General features: G+C 48.4%; 4 protein-coding genes across 6 annotated transcripts; 2 read left to right on the top strand and 2 right to left on the bottom strand.

Moving 5' to 3' along the window:
- Positions 1-29: 29 nt before the first annotated feature.
- Positions 30-11,014, bottom strand: LOC118503780. 3 transcript variants are annotated; one of them, XM_036037453.1, is made up of 7 exons: positions 10,608-11,014; positions 4,392-5,005; positions 3,473-3,681; positions 1,537-2,368; positions 1,190-1,470; positions 980-1,126; positions 30-905 (listed from the first exon to the last, which is right to left on the bottom strand). In XM_036037453.1, the coding sequence occupies exons 2-7, from the start codon at positions 4,724-4,726 to the stop codon at positions 787-789; spliced, it is 1,923 nt and encodes a 640-aa protein (XP_035893346.1). In that variant the 5' UTR covers positions 4,727-5,005; positions 10,608-11,014; the 3' UTR covers positions 30-786. The 3 variants fall into 3 exon arrangements, with proteins under 3 accessions (XP_035893346.1, XP_035893347.1, XP_035893348.1); XM_036037454.1 differs by lacking the exon at positions 10,608-11,014 and adding an exon at positions 5,257-5,384; XM_036037455.1 differs by lacking the exon at positions 10,608-11,014 and adding an exon at positions 5,067-5,220.
- A 1,263-nt stretch (positions 11,015-12,277) lies between these two features.
- LOC118503777 lies at positions 12,278-14,050 on the bottom strand. Its single transcript, XM_036037448.1, has 2 exons — positions 13,881-14,050; positions 12,278-13,808 (listed from the first exon to the last, which is right to left on the bottom strand). Exons 1-2 carry the CDS (start codon positions 14,008-14,010, stop codon positions 12,664-12,666), a joined length of 1,275 nt encoding a protein of 424 aa, XP_035893341.1. The 5' UTR covers positions 14,011-14,050; the 3' UTR covers positions 12,278-12,663.
- Positions 14,051-14,641: 591 nt separating this feature from the next.
- Positions 14,642-16,148, top strand: LOC118503776. Its single transcript, XM_036037447.1, has 2 exons — positions 14,642-14,795; positions 14,878-16,148. Exons 1-2 carry the CDS (start codon positions 14,645-14,647, stop codon positions 16,020-16,022), a joined length of 1,296 nt encoding a protein of 431 aa, XP_035893340.1. The 5' UTR covers positions 14,642-14,644; the 3' UTR covers positions 16,023-16,148.
- Positions 16,149-16,331: 183 nt separating this feature from the next.
- Positions 16,332-19,041, top strand: LOC118503774. The gene is made up of 2 exons (XM_036037446.1): positions 16,332-16,482; positions 16,554-19,041. The coding sequence occupies exons 1-2, from the start codon at positions 16,383-16,385 to the stop codon at positions 17,813-17,815; spliced, it is 1,362 nt and encodes a 453-aa protein (XP_035893339.1). The 5' UTR covers positions 16,332-16,382; the 3' UTR covers positions 17,816-19,041.
- Positions 19,042-19,531: the final 490 nt, after the last annotated feature.

Raw genomic sequence — 19,531 nt, 5'->3', positions numbered from 1 at the left:
CGGATAAAAAATCATACTAATGAACCCGATTTATTGTATCGCTAATCGTGGAATGAATGTCCAACGATCGAATATTTATTTCACGATAAGTGTATCCCCATATCACACTGGGGACACACCGCCCGTTCTATCCTAAACATCCTGCATCAAACGGCTTCCTAACCGGATTATCACAAAAGTATTTGCTGGCTGACGTTACTTCCCGTCCATCTGAAACATACCTCTCGTGCCAGCTTTGCTAGCATCGAGCGTAACTTTGAGGAAGTAAAATACGTGTTCGTAAGGATGCTCGTGTCAAACTGTTCAAAGCTCGATACTCCAGCTTCCTGCGAACTGCTACGAGTTCGTTCGCGAGATAGTTAGACTTTGCGTGCTAAAAACAAGGTCGTATAAGTGTAACGAAAGTAACATGCTTAATGGAAACAAGAAAACAAAAACGTAAAAAACATAATTCTAAAACAAATCTGCTGTAACACGACCACACTCACTGGGGGGTGGTCAAACTAATCTCAAAGCCAGCGTTCGGTGGTGATAGCAGCTACTGCGGTCTTCTTAGGGTAACTGGTCCGTTTGTTAGCAAACGCGCGTTAATGTGGAAACATATTTTAAAACAAATATTGAGCTTCCTTCCCAGATAAGCTCCTGTTCCTGTTGGCTGTTTCCTGTCCTGGTACATCCGTAGCATTTGCTGTGGGGTAACTTACACTATCTAGCTTATGTACATCCGGCGGACTGCCGTAGCTTCCCCTGTCACTCTGCTCCATATCACGCTCCGTGTCTTTGGCTTCAACTCACGCGATTGATCATCTTGACGAGCTCGGTGTAGAGGATGCAGTTCCGGCTGCGGGGCTTACATATTTCCCGATGGTCTAGGTGCACTCCGCAAACTTCACCGATGCCGGGATCTGAGAAAGGAACCGGCAGTTTTCAGTTAGTGTCCGTACAGGAGCCGCAGCAGGCAATTTGGGCGATTGCTTACCGGCAGAATCAATCCCGACGATGCGCAGGTACAGTACGGACATGAGCGTCATGGCCGTTTCGACGAAGCTAAACACGTCTATCTTCAGCTGGCCGCTGTGATACAGGGCAACGAAGCGGCTGTGTAGCTCCAGAATACTGGAACAATCTGCAGGAAGAATACAACTGGGTTAAGTTGTCCTCAGCTCGAGAGCCCTGCTCCAATACTCACTTTTCTGTATTTCCAGCAACTCCACCGATTGACGCAGTAGAGGCAAATTGAAGTCCGCCAGTGGAGATCCCCGGTGCGGTACGGAGTAGAAGAAGGTGCCGCGCGAAGATCGCCACAGTGGCTCGGCCGCTGGACGACCACTTTCCCACGCATCGACCAGAATCTGCTTGATGAAGATGCCACCCTTCGAGTGTCCCACCCAAACAATGGGATGACCACGACCCACACCTTTCGCTATCAGAAGATCACTCATTTCTCGAGCACGATCGACCAGGTTTGATCTGTAAGGAAGCGGAATGCTTAATCATCAAAGGCCCTGATAGTCGCTCTTTCTGTCTCTGTCTTACCGATTCCTTTTGGTAATCCAAACCGGTCGCCAAAGGTACGGGTCGGTGGTGTAGTTGACGGCGATCACGCGCACCCCGGGACAATCCAGCGGAAGCCAATCGCCCGGCCAGCAAGGGGACCAATTTTCATCTTTGGTAGGTTTCGGTAGCTTTCGCTTAACTCCTGGTGATGCTGCCGAAACTCCCTCGTCGATGGTGGACGATTTGCGACCGTGTTCCTCCTCTATGCGCAACCGGAACGTGGGAAAGCTGTACTCCACATCGTCCGCAAAGTGTACCTCGTCCGGTTCGCCACATTCGTACGTATAGCGCCGGTGAGCAAACTCGTACGAAGTTGACCGCGACTCATCGAACGGGGCGGTCGTGTTTCGGCACGTGTTTACCTCCGCGTTGCTATGCTCCAGACCATCCTCCTCGGCGGGGCAATCGTACTTTGGCCGCTTGGACACGTGCGGCGGTGCGAACAAGTTTGCCCTCGAATGGCGTTGCCTTTTCGGTGGTCGCAGTGGAGGCTTCGGAGGTCGTTCGAAGTTTACCAGACGACCTTCACTGTTCCACAGGCCCTGCTTCCAGGTGTTCACCAGCGAACCGTGCAGCCCGTGGATGAGCACGATATCGGCACGTATCGGTTCGCCCGGCGGTGGTTCCGCGAGCACAACCAACTCGACGCAACGGTCCGGTAGATGGCGCGGTACCCGTAGTGTTGCTAGCGCCTGTGTGTTGGGCACCGTTGGAGCGCCCGGAAGTCCGCTCGGTTTGATTGCGATCGTCGGTGAGGTGGAATCCTTGCGCAGCTTGATCACCCGCAGCAGTGGATCGATCCGGTGTGCCACTAGAACGATGAACAGAATCCAGGTAAGACAGGACGATATTTGCTGACAGCCGATGGTGTCGAACGAGGCCCACCCATCGTCCACACCACCGACCGAAACCGTTATCGTCGAGAACAGAACCATAACCGATCGACGGTACAACAGTGAATGTGGCGCTCGAAACGGTAACCAACGCTCTGGACCAACGATGATGAACAGCGTTCGTGCGCTGGAGCTCGTTCGTTGGTGGTGGTGGTGGCGGTCGAATCCTAATTGGATTGGAAATTATTTTTATCCCAAACCGTACGACAGCTATTGATTCCCGTGCGCTACGCAATCAATGTAGCGCTGCAACGGAAAGCTGCACGCTAAGACGGATGATGACGGTGCTCCATTCGGAAGTTCGGTCCGGAACTCCGGACAGGTATTAGCACGTTTATATAAACGGTATCGATTCGGGAAGCGCAGGAAGAATTCGCAGCTGAATGTTTGATAAGATAACGACCGGTGAGGAACATCTTGAAGTGTTTTTCAACGCGAAGTAAAGTGGAAAATTGCATTCGCTTGTTGTTATGAACAAATGGCAAACATTCTCATTCTCTCTGCGCTTTGCCGCAGTTGGTCACCATCTTTACATGACGACTTTAGTGAATATGTCTCAGTGCTCGCAGCAAAAAACGCGATCATTAGTCATTCGTAGTTTTATTAGAAATTACTAACATCAATAGACATCGGCAGCTCCTCTAATCTGTTTTGGGACTTTTGCCAACAGATGATCAATCCATATGCCTCCCTAACCGGTGACTAGAACTCAATCCTAACAGCCTAACCTCACCAGGCAGTAGTAAACAGATCGTGCATAAACAGGTTGTTTTGTTATTAGCAAGGGTTATTGACTCGATGCCTGTACGTTCATCCGATACCATGGTGCACTACAGCAAAAACACGACGTACAACCATTCCCCTTTGGTCCCCGTGGAACCATGTGTCCTTCTCCCGCCACACACGTGCATCACTTTTACTGAACGTCAATCATCCCGCCGGGTTCAAACTATTTCCGTCTAATTCGGTCACATTTTCACACGGAATGCTCCCGGGGGTGGGAGCAATCTGCAAGCACCTACCTTGAACCGAGGACAGACTCATCGATACGGTGTTGGCCGCCACCGCGAACAGTGTCGTCAGCAGGCCATGGCTTTCGCGCACCTTCCGGAGCAGTGCCAGCACGCTAAGACCGCGAAGCCCTTTCCAGCCACGTGCGACACCATGCGTTACCGGTAGCATCAGACGGATCAGGACACCCAGCGCCATCCGGACACGGTTGTTCGGTGTGCTGCGGAGAAGCAGAAGCAAAGGACGGTGGTGCTGTCAATCTACGGCATGCAAATGTGACCCATCAGTTCGGTATCCCGCGTCAAGGACTAGGTTTGTGTTTTGCAAAAAAAAAGGTCCATTTCTAACACTATTTCCACACACACACGCGACCCGAAGCTCGCACCCGTCATCGGGACAGCGGGTGTGATAAGCCAGAGGCGCGTACGCAAACTCGCTGTTACTGAGGCCCGGTGTACGATTCGTTGATAAAGCTGGTCAATCGTTTAATCACGATACAATACGGCACCAAAAATAATCCGAAAGGGATTAACCCCTTTCGTTTTGATTTCGCTATAAGACGGTGACTTTTGGACAGTATGCGTGAGAAAACCCAGCCTGGGCTACACGTTGACTTTGTGCGGTGCGTACACCTTTATCATCATTTGAGGTGAGTTTACCCAGCCAGCTGATAACGCCGCTCTCATCGTCAAATGTAAATAGCAGATATGAATCAGTGCACCTCAAGAGGGCCCTAAGGTAGAGGACAACGAAAGCAAAAAATGGCACTGTTGATGAACTGTTTCCCGAACTGTTTGCCAGATGACGATCACCCCTATCTTATGCCCGACCATGGTCGGGGGTTCTCGGGCTCGATAAGAACGTGCGAACTTTGCTGGATGTGATGAATGTGCCCTGCGAGATGATGCATCGCCCAACTGGAATACTTACTCAACCACCACCGCCACCTCGCTCGGCTTCGTCATTAGCTGCATCTGACAGTCCGACTCCTTCACCGTCAGCTGTTCGACGGCATCGGCCGTTATGGCGTTGGTACAGAAGCTCACGGTAACTTTGTTCTCGTTGTAGTCGCGATCATCGTCGCGATCGCTGTGTCGGTGATCCATCGGGCTCGTATCCATCGGGCTCCACACGCTCATACCGTCCATCATCGTAATGCTACCGTTTCGGGGCCGATGCGAGCTGCCGGTTGAACCGTCAGCCGCATAGAGACAGTAACCCACCACCGACGATGCACTGCTGGATGTGGCCGTGTCCGAATCCATGCAGTTCGCGATCGTATGCAAGCGAGGTCACAGTAAAGTGAAACCGGCTTTGCGTGTGTCTTCGATTGTTCAAGGCAACAACCACCGGTAGGGGCCACTTGGTGCGAAAATTGTTACCTCCAATTTACACCACTTGAGAGGGAGTCGTCGCTTTGCGTTTTTTTTTTTTGGGGTTAGAGAACAGTGGCCACTTTAGTGGTGCATCATCAAGACGGCTTGTTGTGAGGGAGAGCTGCAGCTTCTTGTGCCGCTTGTGTCGCTTGATTGACGGTGATTTATCTGCAATGAGCGAGAAGATCACATGGAAGATCACAAGTTAGTTGCTGTTTGTTTTATCTACTTAGGTCAATTGGGAGTTCCTGGAGGAATTCATTAAGCTCAGCAACAGGAGAATTCACTCAGTAACATCACGTGCTGTCGTCAGTGGCCTCTTGTCAATCATCACAATCGATCGCTTCGAGGGTCAAACGGGTGATAATCTCGCCCAGATGTAGGCTAATCTATAGTGAAGCATCTTCACAAACTACTACCGCGTGGAGGAAGTGAGCTAATCGATGTGTTGTTTTGCCGCCTGGACGATGTAACTCTGTTTAACACCAACTCAATAATTACTGCATTAGTACCGCCTGATCACAGAATGAAGCGATTAGTAATCGCCTTAACGTCACTTTTACTGATTAGGTTTACAAGCAAGCGTTGAAGTGTTTATGTGCTACCTATTCTTGTCTAGATCTTCAATGAAGGTGATAACGAAACTTTCTCTCTCTTCTTTACTTTTCTTTATGTACAAAATCTCGCATGAGTCGCTGACACCTCTTAACTCAAGGAAGATAAAGCTGCTCAGAATCAGCAAGGTCAGGGGAACAGAGATGATGGCTTCGCCACGATCTGCAACACCCCCTGCTAAAGCTGACGGGGTTGGTTCGGTCGGCTTTGTGTTCGGTCCGATAAACGGTGTTACCGGTCCGTAGTACCGTTCCACCTGGCCAATCACCAGCAGGTCACCTTGCTGCTGCGAAGCACACAATTAACGGCCACAGCGACAAGGCGACGGCAGCAGTGGGAGCATTTTTGCTGTTAAGTCACTTATTTCCGCCCGTACGAAACACGGCGCAAGTTGTTCGATTTAATAATAAGCCGTTTGCCTGTTGGTTTTTTGTTTCGTTGCCGTAGCGTACTAACAACACGTCTAGGGCTGTAAGCTTCCTTCAGCGGCTTTCCCATTATCGAATGCCAAGCAGGTGGTGGAAGGTTTTGGAAGCTTTGCGATTTTCTCCCCAACGTCCAAAACACACGCGCAATCGGTCACAAAAGCAGGTTGCCAGTTACGTTTCCATGGCGCTCGGCGAACTTGACTCATTCGGACGTATCCACCATGGTCAGTTCTTTATGCCGCCTCCTTCCCAACACCATACCATCTGCATATGAATGATGCAATCTGATGGTCTCCCGCCGCCGGTACTGACCCACGTTAATCGATGACCTTCGGCCTTGTGTTTCGTTGGTTTCGACCAACTTTAACCTCGCGTTTGGAACATTCGCGATCAATTGCAGTGTATGTATCGAAAACGAGGAAACGAAAACGCGCGCGCGCGCGCCCCATTGCGTGCAACGATTTTGATTGATTCGCGGCGAAAAGAGGGCTCGTGTGTGCTGTTGCAATTTATTTGTCTGCCGTGATGCCATTGGGGCTATGGTGGGAGGGAGGGGGGGGGGGGGGAGTTGCATTAAAGTTTCACGATAAAGCGACATGTGCAACCGAGAAGGAGTCCAAGGTCCGTTAGTTTGATCGGGCTTACGAGGTTTTAAGGAGTGTTATCTGCAACGATTTCTTATCAGGAATCTTTCATAGTTGATGAACCTTTTGCTTTTCTTCTAGTTTTTGATGGGAATAAGTCAAACCAAACATTGAAAGACACCAGGTTATATCCCCAAAGCTCTTATGGTATTCCCGCAGTGATTAGATGCGAATCTCTTTGTGTCTACCAGAGTTCCAGGCAAAAGCTTATCAGCGAACGTGACTTCATAATTATGTCAGTTCTAGTTTTTAGTTTGCAGATTTATTCTCCCCACTGAGATAGCAGAGACCCGAAAGCACATAAAGGTCTGCTTTACCATCCAGGAAGCCCCGCGCAGATCGGTCTGTTGGCAAATATTTTTCATACTGTGTTAATTAAACAATTCTCCTCAGGCACTCGCCTTAGTAAAGACATATGTTGTTTGTCCGAGAGAACCTTAATATTTCCGCTTATCAGCCGGGAAGTTGCGTTCCAGCAGTCATTACTTCATCGCAACATACACACATACACGATTAAATTCATTCAACCAACACCAACTAGCAAGTCCTACGAGACGCCACACTATTCTTATCGCCAGTAGAGTCTCGCGCCAATCACCATCTCAAGTGTCAACTGAAAGCGTCACAGAAGCTGACCCGAGCAGCCGGTGGCCACTGTGACGTGTGCGGTCACGTTCCGGAACCGGTCCCCATAGAGATCGTGGAAACCTGAACCGAGCCGCGGTCCAGCGCCAGAGTGTGCCCCGAATGCACACTCACATGGCACCCCGATTTGCATAACTTATTCCGCCTCGATGACCGCCATGCCACAGCGGTGATGATCATCATCAATAAAATGTGGCGTGCCTCCATAAGTAACGCCGCGATATACTTCTGGAGAGATCACATTTGCATATCGGAATATATTAAGCATGTTCTGTTCGAGCTTATGCTTTAGCAAAAATATCGGGACAACAGGGTTCCGCTTGATCGATGTCAGTTTTGCGATATTGAGGAGTCATTTGGAAATTGAGCAAAACTTGTAAAGGGGATTTAAAGCCTAATAATAGCTTATATGGTGATGTGACCAAATGAGCTGCTGAATACAGCAGCAAAAAAGTCAAACGGACGGAAACTCTAGCATGAGACTTTCTTTCGTTTGCGTCGGGAGACAGACGGAGGATAGCAGGTGTAATGGGGCGCGCGTGTAATGATAGGCTTGGAACGAAACATGTGCCTGTGTGTCCGGTTGCAAGTAGCTGGCTCCAACGGTAATAAGTGGTTACAGATAACAGCGATTTCCCAGCTGCTTCACTTTCAAGTTTAAGGCATTCCGGTCGCAAAAATGACTGCTTGCGAGTTGCTTTACGAATCGAGCCGGATAGCTCGTTGGAGCTCCTCTAGCTATGTGATGAGTTTATTCTTACTTTGTGTGAATGAGGTTCTCCCCCCGCAGATCAGATGCACCAAAAAACCCGCTTGTCATCTATCGCGATTTGCATCGTGCTACAATCATGTCGATGCAATTAGGCGATTCTTTTCGCTAACAGCGTTAATTAATGACAGCGTCAAACCCTGCCTGATAAAAGGAGATAGCGTGCGTCGGCATGTGAGGCCCTCGCCCAAAAAAAAAAAAAACTTGCATGACGTACTTACACCACATGTCGGTCGGGCTTCAAGTAATCGACCGACCACTTTTGGGCAAACAGATTTTGCCCAGATGTACATTTCACACTTCTTATCATCCTTTTGTGAACGGCCGGGCCCGGCTTGATTGTGTTCCAAAGGGGCAGGTTAAGCTAGTACAACCGAGCCGATGACCCAGACCGACGCGACTGATAGTGGACCTGGCATTATGACATTGTGACCTGTGGGACATGTGATAAGGCACACGCCGACGTTCGCGGTCGTTAAATTCATTGAGAGTTAAGTAGCTGCCAGATTAGCATTCCTCTGCTTCCTATGCTTCTTAAATGAATAGAAGCTTAGAAATCGATCGTGTAGCATGTAGTATGTATCCTGGGAGATAGGAGGAAAATATCTCTAAGCTCAAGTTTCACCCCAACAAAGAAAGCGACCCGAGTTCAATAACCCGTTGTGCAAAAATAAATTTGCAAAATGTATCACATCCCCACATCCAGACAGGCCGTCGACACGGGATGGCGGTGACACTTTCACAGCGTTTCGTGCCAACGGCCAGCAGGGAGATTAACGCGGACCACGACTATCCGCTAGACCGCGGCTTATCAGTACCGGTAGCGATGGGGTTGATGCGGCTGGTCCGGCATAAACAGAGACCTACACAGGAGCAAAAAAACGGGCTTTACAACCACCACGGCGTGGACGATGTATCCCGTGACAAAGAAAATCTAGAGCAGAGTATGGCCGACTCAAGTACGGTACCGGCAACACCGGCCTAGACAACACACTACTGCCACCGTTCTGGGGCGGAAGAAAACGAACTCGTTCCTAGCGGAAACTATGGCATCGAGCAGGCAGGTTAATTATAGATTCTGCCAGTAGTTTTAAAGCATCCATGTTCACCACTCGACCGCCGGTGGACAGTAGTTGACAGGTAAAAGACATGAGGAGATTGTTTTTTCTTCTAGCTAATGGAATCGGATTGTTTGGTGGGCTGGTGGGTTGTTTTGAGCCGATTGGCCGGTTAGGATAATGGTGTTTGAATATCCGTGTATATACGTGTGAGTGTTTCCTTACACGATTTGCATATTGCGCTTTGGTGAGGTTATGTAAGTTGGGATAGAATAAGACATTAGTAGATCTTCATCGTACACCTCTAAGTGGAAGCTGAAGTTTTGAGGTTCTTTTTTTTTACACACAGTTTCAAGAGGTCAAGTTTATTGCTTCTAAGAGCAAAAAAAACACAAGCACCTCACTAACGACGTCAAACAAAGCCGTTGCAGTCATTAAAAAATAATCAAAATCAATTGAAACACTTCCACATCGGTGGAAGCACATCGCCAGCACGACAGAACAGACCACGATAACAAAAAAAAAACCGCCGATGCTAGAAGCGAGATATTCTGACACACGACGCAGGGAGGGTACAGTGGGTTGAATATTGTGTACCAAATTTAAGAGGAAGCATATAAATAATCGCCATCACCAACACCGGTCCGGTAATTGTTCACCTTGAGAGCAGACATCTCCTCGGGACACACTCGGATCGTCATCCGATCACAAAAACCAGCGCCAGTGTACGCGATCACTAACAGAAGCGCGCGGCAAAATGGCGGTCGGATGTGACAGACGGGCAGTGAATGGCAGAGGTCAGTCTTAACAGAAATCATGACGATTTCGGCGACTATTGGGCACACCAATTTTGTGTGCACTACTTGGCGCCATCGGTGGCGGTAGAGCAGCTTCAACTAATCCGCCATTCCTCGAATAGATCTTGGGCGCGATCTTGTGAGGCAACCACCAACGCATCTAGCGAGCCGTCAAACATGGTCCACCAAACCACCGAAAGGGGACGCTCGGTAGTGCGTTTCGATATTTTTATGTTTTGCCGTTTTCTTTCTCTTGGCGCACACACATTCGCCCGTTCTTCTTGGATCTCGTTGCGGGGGCTCGTGTTTCGTGTGTGTATTTTTTGGGGAATGTCGGTGGTTGATGGGATTGCTCTACGAGATTCAAACGACACCGAAACCGATTGGTCACACGCACACTGCCAACAGCTGACTCCCGTACAAACGAACGCTTCTTTCAACCGTTGTTGAGCCAGCAGGCATACACAACGTACGTATACACACTCACAGCTAAACACAACACACCCCTGGTTCTATTTGTCTATGGGGTGGAATTGGAAATGTCGCCGTCTTTTGTTTCCGCGCGTTTGCTGCTGTGCGTGTGTGCCCCTCAGCTGTTTGTGGACACACAAACGCAAACGCAATTATGAAGGCACGCGTTCACTCACTTGTACGCAACTTTTGCGCACCATTCACGCAACGACCACGTGCTTGGGCGGAATGGAGGAATGTGTGATGCCTTTTGTGCGGAGATCTGTCTACACTTGTGTTGTCAAGCTTATGCATTTTTTTTGGGTGACCAAAAATAATATTTAAATCCACAACCGCCGCTCACCTTAGCCGCATAGCCCGGAACGCTGTGTACCACTCACACCGAAAACACACCCGTTCAAGGCCACACACTCAAGCAGGACCGGACAGATAGCGGAGGATTTGATGGTCCCGAAACCATTCCCAACCCCCGGATGGCCGATAACGCGCACACTTTAAAGCGCCCGACAGTGGGTGAACACTAGACCCCGCAGAGCCGATGTCACATTCGATCGCGAACCAACACTCGAAACAAACGATAACCACAACAACAACACTGTACGTTACCGTACACGAACAAGCACAACGGGCGTCCGCGTACCGAGCGAAACGGGGGGCTTTGGGCGACGCGCACGGATCCGTCGTTGGGCGCTCGCACTCTTGGCTCAGCGGACGGCGAGCGCACGTGTGCACGGGGCGAAAGGAAACAATCGAATGAACGAAACGCGCGCACGAACCAACCACTGGCGGTGTAGTTTCCGCGGCGTTCGGGCGTTCAGCCTGTCATATGGGAACGCGAGCGCGCGCGCCCCGTCTTCACAATCACCAACAAAGAGAACTGAAGCCACTGTGTGTTTCGGTGTGGTCGGTTCATCTATTCATTCGGTTGTGTTTTGGTGGATATAAAGAGTGAATTGGTTCAAACCACAGACTTAAGAGTAATTTTCTATACTCGCTTATTGTGCTTAAAAACACAGATTGTCAATTAAAAAAGTATGTAAGTAATATGTATTATACAGTTTAAAACGTAAAACTCTAACTAAAATACTTAAATATTTTTTTGGCCTTTACTTTCCGTCCAATCCCATAGTGCGAATGATACAAATATGTTAAACAAATGACTGCATTCTTGAACCGCCGTAGTATGGTGCAATAAAGCATTTCGCTCAGCTCAATATTGTACTTTTTAATACTCTTTTCCGTCTCACGTCAAGGAAAAACGGATGCATTATATTATCAACAAATGCAAACACCATTTTTTTCACCCCAGCCGAAACACGCTTTCGAGACTACTTCGTGATGCAAATCGTTTGTTTCGATCATTTAGCGCTCTGCGGTTACTAAGCGCAGGATTTCTCTCCACGGTTAGTGAGGTTGGTCAGGGTGTGAGAACAACAACCGGCCCAGGCGCTACAAAAAACCGCGAATACGCAAATAAAAACGGCATATTACGCCACAGGGCAGAGTGAGCCAAGGCGTCTGTTGTTCAAAAAATAATGAATAAAAAACCCCTATAAAGGCATTTTTTTTAATTGCTTAATCTCGCTTGCTCTCATCAATTAATTTAAGTTGTACAAATTGTGTTGAAAAAACTTAGTTAAATTATAAAAACTTAACTTAATGAAACAGTCTTGATTGGATTTATTGTTTAGTTTCATAACGCGAAAATGAACAGCAGCGTAGTAGTGTAGCGCACTGTAGATTCGTATTTGGGGGATGATTTCGAAATTGCGCCGTAAAGTATGCAATGCGTATTACACGAAGTGTGGTGAATTCAAACACACAAACGGTGCAGAACAAAATTTTGAACGATGAAACGGTTTTCTTTTGTTTTTATTTTAATTTTCCTTAAATTTTATTGTTTTTACTTGTTTGTTATATTCTCAATATACAAATAGAAACTTTAAGAAACTTTAAGAAACTTTTAAGGTTAAAAATTGCTTAAAAAAGAGTTTTTTTTATAGAAATCTTTTATAAAGAAAGAAATGATTGATCTTTATCTTAAAAACACACATACTATGAGATAGTACATCAATATATAAACAATACCGAGCCGCTTATCGCTTAACCCAGCAGGATTTTGGATCGCGTGCAAGTCATGTGCTTCTCATTATCAGCAGCGTGTAAAATGAGAGTAGTAGTGTGTACGCTGCACGCGGGTTTCCTTGATAAGCCTTCGAACCCTTCCGCAGAGATATCATCGTTCATTAACCACCCAGCGGAAAGCGAATGAGGAGGTCTGCTACGTCAATAGGACGTTTATCTTATTGCTTCAATACCACCCCCGGGTGGCTGATTAAGTACTTTGGACTAGTTCAAATTTGCACCTCTTGTTGTTTTACGTCGATTCTTCCTGCTGCTCATAACAGCAGACTCGCTACGTTCAGTTGTGGTAGATGGCCAGTGACGCGATTAAACTCATTAACCTCACATGCATACGAATAGCCGCGGGATAGGTTTTCCCGCTCCCAATTGATCCACCCGATGCGGCTGCTTACATCGGTGCAGAAGATGTAGTCCCGGCGGATCTCCTCCAGCGAGATGTGGACATTGTTCACACCGATCAGCACGATGCCCGAGTTTTGGGCCTCGTTGTGCAGGATCTTGTAGTACACCATCGGTGCACGTACCCGCCGGCGTCCGTTTGCATCAAAGTCCAGGAAGATCTCTTGATGATCTCCATTACCATCGGCTTGCGTCTGGACTCCCCAAGTTCCTCCATAAACACGCACATTAATATTGCGAGACGCAACGAATGTCTTGGCCGACGACTCGATGCGCTCCCAATTGCCTGCATTAAAGTTCTGCCACTGCGGGGCAACATTCAGGAACCAGAAGGTAGCGTTCTGTTGCGTAGCGTACACGAAATCCGCTCGAGCCGCAATGTGTCCCCGAGCCATATAGATACCATTGTTGGTTGTTTGCACCAGCTCATCGGCACGGGACTGTGAGTTAAGGATGGTTGCGATCGTCTCACGCTGCATGTTAACCGTGTACAGCGTGTTTACGGTCACGCCCGGGTAGAAGTTTCCCTGTATCCAGCCTGGTCGAGGAACTCCCGCCTGGAAGCCCGCACTCGCCGGTGTAAACTCGTGCACGACGTAGTGATTGTCGAACGTCACCTCATCGTGGCAAACGTCAAGTATCTTTGGAAAACGGGCCCCCAACTCGAAGCCAATCTCCACAATCGTGGCATCGTTGTAGCAACGGCTTGTAGTGCGACGTGCCACACTGCGCCAGTTAGCCGTGCAGGAGAACTGACTAAAGCTGTACATTTTGCTCTCGTAGTTGAACTGATCGTCGATCACACACGTCACCTTAATGGAAGTTTCCGAGGGGTACAGTGAGAATCCAGCCGAGCAGGCTAGCTCAAGCGTTTCACCCGCGTCTAACGTCAGCACACCACTGGAGGTGGATGGATACCGGAACTGGTCCGTGTCCGGTATAAGGAACAGTGGCTGAGGCTGCGGCAAACCATTATTAAGCGGAATAGCGCATCCAGTGGCTGAAATGCATCAACGGATAGTGTTATTTATTTGGAAGTTAGAATTTGTACAGCATAAAATTAAACATTTACCAAATCCAACGATTTCCGGAACATCTACTGGAGCATCATCAGGAATATCTCGCTGCAAAGGTATATCTCGACCCCATGCTGCTTGGCCTGCCAAGAGCAACAGCACCACAGGAACTGAAACGAACTTCATACTCTTGCCTACCGATTGGACATATTAGTGGTGAAGCTTTCCGCTTTTATAGGTAATTGCCCCATTAACGAATGTACACATTTTTACGATAAGCACTAATCCCCTCACCTAAGACGGCAGATTCCAATAAAACAAGTTGGTTAGCAGAAAGGTAGCCGAGGAATCTCCTCAAACCACTCACCAGGATCTCACTCGGACTCTTGCCACGACTATTTCGCCGAGATACGGCGATAAGATAATCGTACCGGTTGTAGTCGTCTGTATGGCTTATCTTGGCAAATCTTCAACAAGACGAACATGAAGTCTGTTTGCTATGTTTTGCCGTCTGTGTTTCACGAAGTTCCTTCCCGCGTCTCGTCTGCTTTGCACGTGGATAATTCGCAAAATCAGTGCTTTGGTGGGATGATACCAGCTCGTGAGTTATTGAATTTTGATCCTAGAACGCCCAGTTCTACGTCATGCCGTCTGGCACAACTCACTCGCTTGCGGCATGTTGAACTCGGGTGACTCGGGTCGGCAAAGGGCTACCGAATCGATTGCCTTATCGTCTTGGAATACCCCAAAACAATACATCCGCTGGAGGTGTGGTTTGGTGGCGCTTCAGACCTCGATGGCTATAAAAACGACCGTGGCGATGTGTTGCTCAATGCACTTTCATCCCGACAAACGTAGCAATATGAGGTGGGCGCTCTGTTTGGTAGCCGTTTGTGCGATTGGATCGTTGGGGGAGGCGCGCGATATCCGACAGGACATTCCCGTTGAAGTTCCGGAAATTGGAAATTATGGTAAGGATTAATCAGGTTATCTTTTTAGGAAATTTCTTTATCGACAATTAATTTTCATTATTCTGGTCTTTCGATTCTAAAGCTACCGCCTGCTCAGTTCGTACGACGGGCGATATGCCTCGTCCACAACCGCTGGTCCTGATCCCCGGTACCGATCAGTTCCGCTATCCGAGCACAAACAATGGTCTGCTGCAGCTGAATGCCGGCGAAACGTTGGAGCTTGCCTGCCAGAATGGGTTCGCCCTGTTCCCGGGCAAAACTTCCATCATCATCACCTGCGTGATCAATGATCAGTTTAACTACGACAGTCGGATGATCGCGTTCCGTGACTTTGCCTGCACGGAGAACTGGTTGAGCAGTGCGCGTCGTACCGCGCAACGATGCTTCAACGGTGCTACGATAGTGGAGATCGGATTTAATGTAGGTCCTCGGTTCCCGAAAATCTTGGATGTGTGCCACGATGAGGTGACGTTCGACAATCACTACGTCGTGCACGAGTTTACGCCGGCCAACGATGGATTCCAGCAAGGCGTACCCCGGCCAGGCTGGTATCAGGGTGACTTCTACCCCGGCGTTAACATTAACGGACTCTACACGGTCAACACACAGCGAGCGACGCTTGCGACCATCCTCGGCTCACAGTCACGAGCGAACGAGCTGGTGCAGGGAACGGACAACGGTATCTTCATGGCACGTGGTCACATTGCGGCCCGAGCGGACTTTATCTACGGAACGCAACAGAACGCTACCTTCTGGTTCCTGAATGCTGCCCCACAGTGGCAGAACTTCAATGCCGGTAACTGGGAGCGTATCGAGTCGTCGGTCAAATCGTTCGTCGCCATGCGCAATATCCGTGTACGCGTGTACGGAGGAACTTGGGGTGTCCAGACGCAAGCTAACGGCAATGGAGATCACCAACAGATCTTCCTGGACTTTGATGCAAACGGACGCCGGCGGGTACGTGCACCGATGGTGTACTACAAGATCCTGCACAACGAAGCCCAAAACTCGGGCATCGTGCTGATCGGTGTGAACAATGTCCACATCTCGCTGGAGGAGATCCGCCGGGACTACATCTTCTGTACGGACGTCAGCAGTCGCATCGGGTGGATTAACTGGGAGCGGGAAAACCTTGCGCTCGGATATTCGTACGCATGTGAGGTTAATGAGTTTAATCGCGTGACTGGCCATCTGCCACAGCTTAACGTAGCCAGTCTGCTCATATAGAGTGCGCGTGTGGGGGGAGGGGGGGAGGGCTAGTTTGATTTCTTTTATCGCTTCAATTCATGCTGAATGAATTACAATCCATGTGCCGTTAATGGCGTAAAATATACCTACAAAAGCTTCGATTAACTCCCGTGCCTTATCGTTCCTTCAGTCCGGACAACTTTTTGGCTATGTTGAATTGTTTCTCTATTGGGAAGAAGGCGTCGAGGTACGCAGACGCAATATAGTACAGCTTATCAGAACGATAAGCCGATTATCTGTGACGACTATTTCGAATATTCCGCACTGGAACTGGCTTAGAGTCTGCAAAAGGAATCCATCGAATCAGTTCAATTGATTCAGTAGAATAGGACGGACAAAATGTTGGGTCAAGTTCTCGCTATATCTTGTCTCGTTGTAGTGAGCCACCTGAGTGGTGCAGCTGCTCGTGATATCCAGCGATCGGAGGACTTAATACGATGTGAGGAGGTGTTCAGGGAATTGGAATCTTCATGAAGGTTAAAGTAATTTCGTTTGTTTCGTTTCCAACAGCTGGTGGATGTACGGTCCCATTCGCCTCTCTGCCGTACCCAGCGCAACCTCTCATTCTTATTCCAGGCTCGGAGAAGTTCTGGCACCCTCAGGACGAAACTAGACAGATTCTGTTCCCAACGAGCGCTCCGGTTGAGTTGGTTTGTCGGGATGGGTTTATACTGTTCCCCGAGAAACGTTCCATCACGATCGAGTGTGTTGCGAACGATACGTTCGCGTACGATGGAAACCACTACCCAATGGTGGAGTTGGCCTGCACATCGTACTGGTTAAGCTCGGCCAGAACCACACAGGAACGCTGCTTTAACGGTTCATCGATTGTGAACGTGGGCTTTAATCTCGCCGCAAACCGATGGGTGAACGTGTTCGACGTGTGCTACGATGAGTCGCTGTACCATACGCACTTTGTCCGCCATCACATGAACCGTGCGAATGGTGGCTATCAGTCGGGAAATCCTCGTCCTTCCTGGTACCAGGGTGCGTACTATGAGGAGGTCAACATCAACACACTCTACACCGTCAACCGGCAGCGCGAAACGATGGCCATCATACTTAACTCACAGCCACGGGCAGACGAGCTGGTACAGAACACCTCCAACGGGATCTACATGGCCCGCGGACATATAGCAGCTCGGGCAGACTTTGTGTATGGTACGGAGCAGAACGCTACCTTCTGGTTCCTGAACGCAGCTCCCCAGTGGCAAAACTTTAACGGCATCAACTGGGAACGGGTTGAGTCTTCGATACGCGATTTTCTCGGCCAGCGTGACCTGGAAGTGACCGTGTACAGCGGTACGTACGGTGTGCAGAAGCAGGCGGACGGGAACGGCGATTATCGGGAGATCTGGCTAGACTTTGACCCGACCGAGGGTCGTCGACGTGCGCCGGCACCGATGCTGTACTACAAGATTCTGCACGACGAGCGTAACAATGCCGGTATCGCGATCGTCGGTGTTAACAACGTCCACATACCGACCGAGCTGATCCTGCGCGAGTACGTACTGTGCAAGGATATCGGTGATCAGGTCGAGTGGATCGACTGGCAGCGTACGAACGTAACGATCGGGTACTGTTACGCATGCGAGGTTAACGCATTCAATGCGGCGATCGGTAATCCGCATCCGAACCTGAACGTGGCCAAGCTGCTTACGAGCGGTGCCGGCAAACGGTTCGCACAATCGCTCTGGGCCATGATGGCTGGCCTCGGGCTGCATGGTGTTTTATTTTTCGTACGATCTGCCCTTCGTGTGCAGACTGTGTAGTGAGACCTCACCGTGCGGGACACACCATACCACTTCCGATTGACGTCACTGTGAAGCATCTGCAGCACAGTGGGTGTGAACAATTGAGGTTGTCGGTCAAAAAGAGGGCCAGTTTTTTTTTTGTAAAGAAAGATGCTTTAGGAGACTTTTTTATCAGTATTTTAATAAATTTGATCAGAACAAAACTAACGGGTCAACTAAAGGGTTGAAAAAACTCAAATAAGACATCGTGTGGAGCATTCTATAGGTCATTGCTGCTACATCCATTCTGCACCAATTGACACCTTAGCCAAATGCTTTGCCAAACGCTCTCATTTTCTGGGTTAAAATGTTCATTTCGTCCCTATTTTCTCTGCTGCCTCTGTGCGAACGACGATGCGACCGTTTAATGTCGGTTTACCTAGAAACCACCGTGTGTGAGCGTCGAATTCTGTTACTGTTTCTAAGACGTTAATTATTTGGATTTTTCCCTTAACCGGTCTTCTGCCACCATCTTCATCTGTTCGATGAACCACAAACAAACACAATGCGGAAAGCCATTTTCGGCACACACAACCAGATCGGTAGCAATTGATCGTAGAAGTTTTTTTTTTTTTGGGGGGATGCCTAGGCGCGAAAGTAAACGAATGTTTTTCCCTTTAAGCAAAACAAAGCGCCCGCACGGTGCCGTGATCGTGAAAATGGTTGCCTCTTGTTGGGCGAGTTGCAACAATCCACCACCGTACCCGCAGACGGTTGGCATTCGCATAATGGTCGTCTCGCTTATGAGATGCCCATAGCCACACGGGTGCGAATAAGTGCTGGCAGTGCGGTACTGTGGAAGTATTGTATTATTCGTATTAAGTTGATATATTGCTGTAATTTCTGTGACCTTCAGCCGGTGTGGTCTGGAAAGGGGAATGGAATGAATTCCGGGTGCAAGTGTCTCGTAAGTGCGCAATCCTGTGACAAGCAAATGGAATGTGACGGTATCGTGCGTGATTGATGTGTGTTCAGGGTTGGCGTTTGTGTCGGTGTGTTTGCAACGGGCTAATTGGGCGACATTAATCGATCAATGAGGGTTACGATTGGGACGAAAGCTTTAGGATGAGTTTGCGATTTTATTTGTAAAGAGTGGTTGGATATTTTGGAAAAGCATTTTAGTGCAGTGAACTGAGTTTCATATAAAACTATAAAAATGATGGTTCGTAAATAAATAATTGGAGATTTTAAAATAGGCTTTGAAATTTGTGTTGCCTGAGTATAAGAAACTTTAAGAATTTAAATGAAAAATATTGAACTTAAATAAAGATCTCCATACTTTAAGAGAGTTTTCCAAAAAGGGAGACGTATTCGAAATAATATTTGTTCTCTCGGTCGTTTAGCCAAAAAAAAAGCTTTTCGAATCGTTTAATTGTGTGTGGCAAAGGAGGTGACGTGTAATTAGTCACAGCTGCAAGTTAAAATGAAAGATTGATGTGGTCGGTTTCCTTATTCCCTGTGCCAAAAACCATGCTAACGAGGCATAACAGGAGCTAATTGGGACGAACAAAACTGTTTCTTTTTAAGACGTCTTTGACGACGTATTTTGAGCATTGGGATCCTTAAGCTCTGTCCCTTCATTTACCAATTTTTCCTCTAAATTTCTTCCACTGTAAGCCAAGAACCTATCTGAGTAAATGACCTGCACAACCTCATTCCAACTGGTTCTCCTCATCGGTCTTCACTAGATCGTTC

This window comes from Anopheles stephensi, chromosome 2 (assembly GCF_013141755.1).
Source record: "Anopheles stephensi strain Indian chromosome 2, UCI_ANSTEP_V1.0, whole genome shotgun sequence".
Taxonomy (NCBI): domain Eukaryota; kingdom Metazoa; phylum Arthropoda; class Insecta; order Diptera; family Culicidae; genus Anopheles; species Anopheles stephensi.
Note: the sequence above shows the minus strand (reverse complement) of the source record. Positions and strands in the feature narration are given on the sequence as shown.

Excerpts from the sequence above, each read along its gene's own strand:
- LOC118503776 (XM_036037447.1), top strand. The coding sequence starts at position 14,645 with ATGTGTTGCTCAATGCACTTTCATCCCGACAAACGTAGCAATATGAGG. Across the intron at positions 14,796-14,877 it reads TCCGGAAATTGGAAATTATG|CTACCGCCTGCTCAGTTCGT; the intron begins GTAAGGATTAAT and ends TCGATTCTAAAG.
- LOC118503774 (XM_036037446.1), top strand. The coding sequence starts at position 16,383 with ATGTTGGGTCAAGTTCTCGCTATATCTTGTCTCGTTGTAGTGAGCCAC. Across the intron at positions 16,483-16,553 it reads ATCGGAGGACTTAATACGAT|CTGGTGGATGTACGGTCCCA; the intron begins GTGAGGAGGTGT and ends CGTTTCCAACAG.
- LOC118503780 (XM_036037453.1), bottom strand. The coding sequence starts at position 4,726 with ATGGATTCGGACACGGCCACATCCAGCAGTGCATCGTCGGTGGTGGGT. Across the intron at positions 3,682-4,391 it reads GAGGTGGCGGTGGTGGTTGA|CACACCGAACAACCGTGTCC; the intron begins GTAAGTATTCCA and ends GCTTCTCCGCAG. Across the intron at positions 1,127-1,189 it reads GTTGCTGGAAATACAGAAAA|ATTGTTCCAGTATTCTGGAG; the intron begins GTGAGTATTGGA and ends TTCTTCCTGCAG.
- LOC118503777 (XM_036037448.1), bottom strand. The coding sequence starts at position 14,010 with ATGAAGTTCGTTTCAGTTCCTGTGGTGCTGTTGCTCTTGGCAGGCCAA. Across the intron at positions 13,809-13,880 it reads TCCGGAAATCGTTGGATTTG|CCACTGGATGCGCTATTCCG; the intron begins GTAAATGTTTAA and ends GATGCATTTCAG.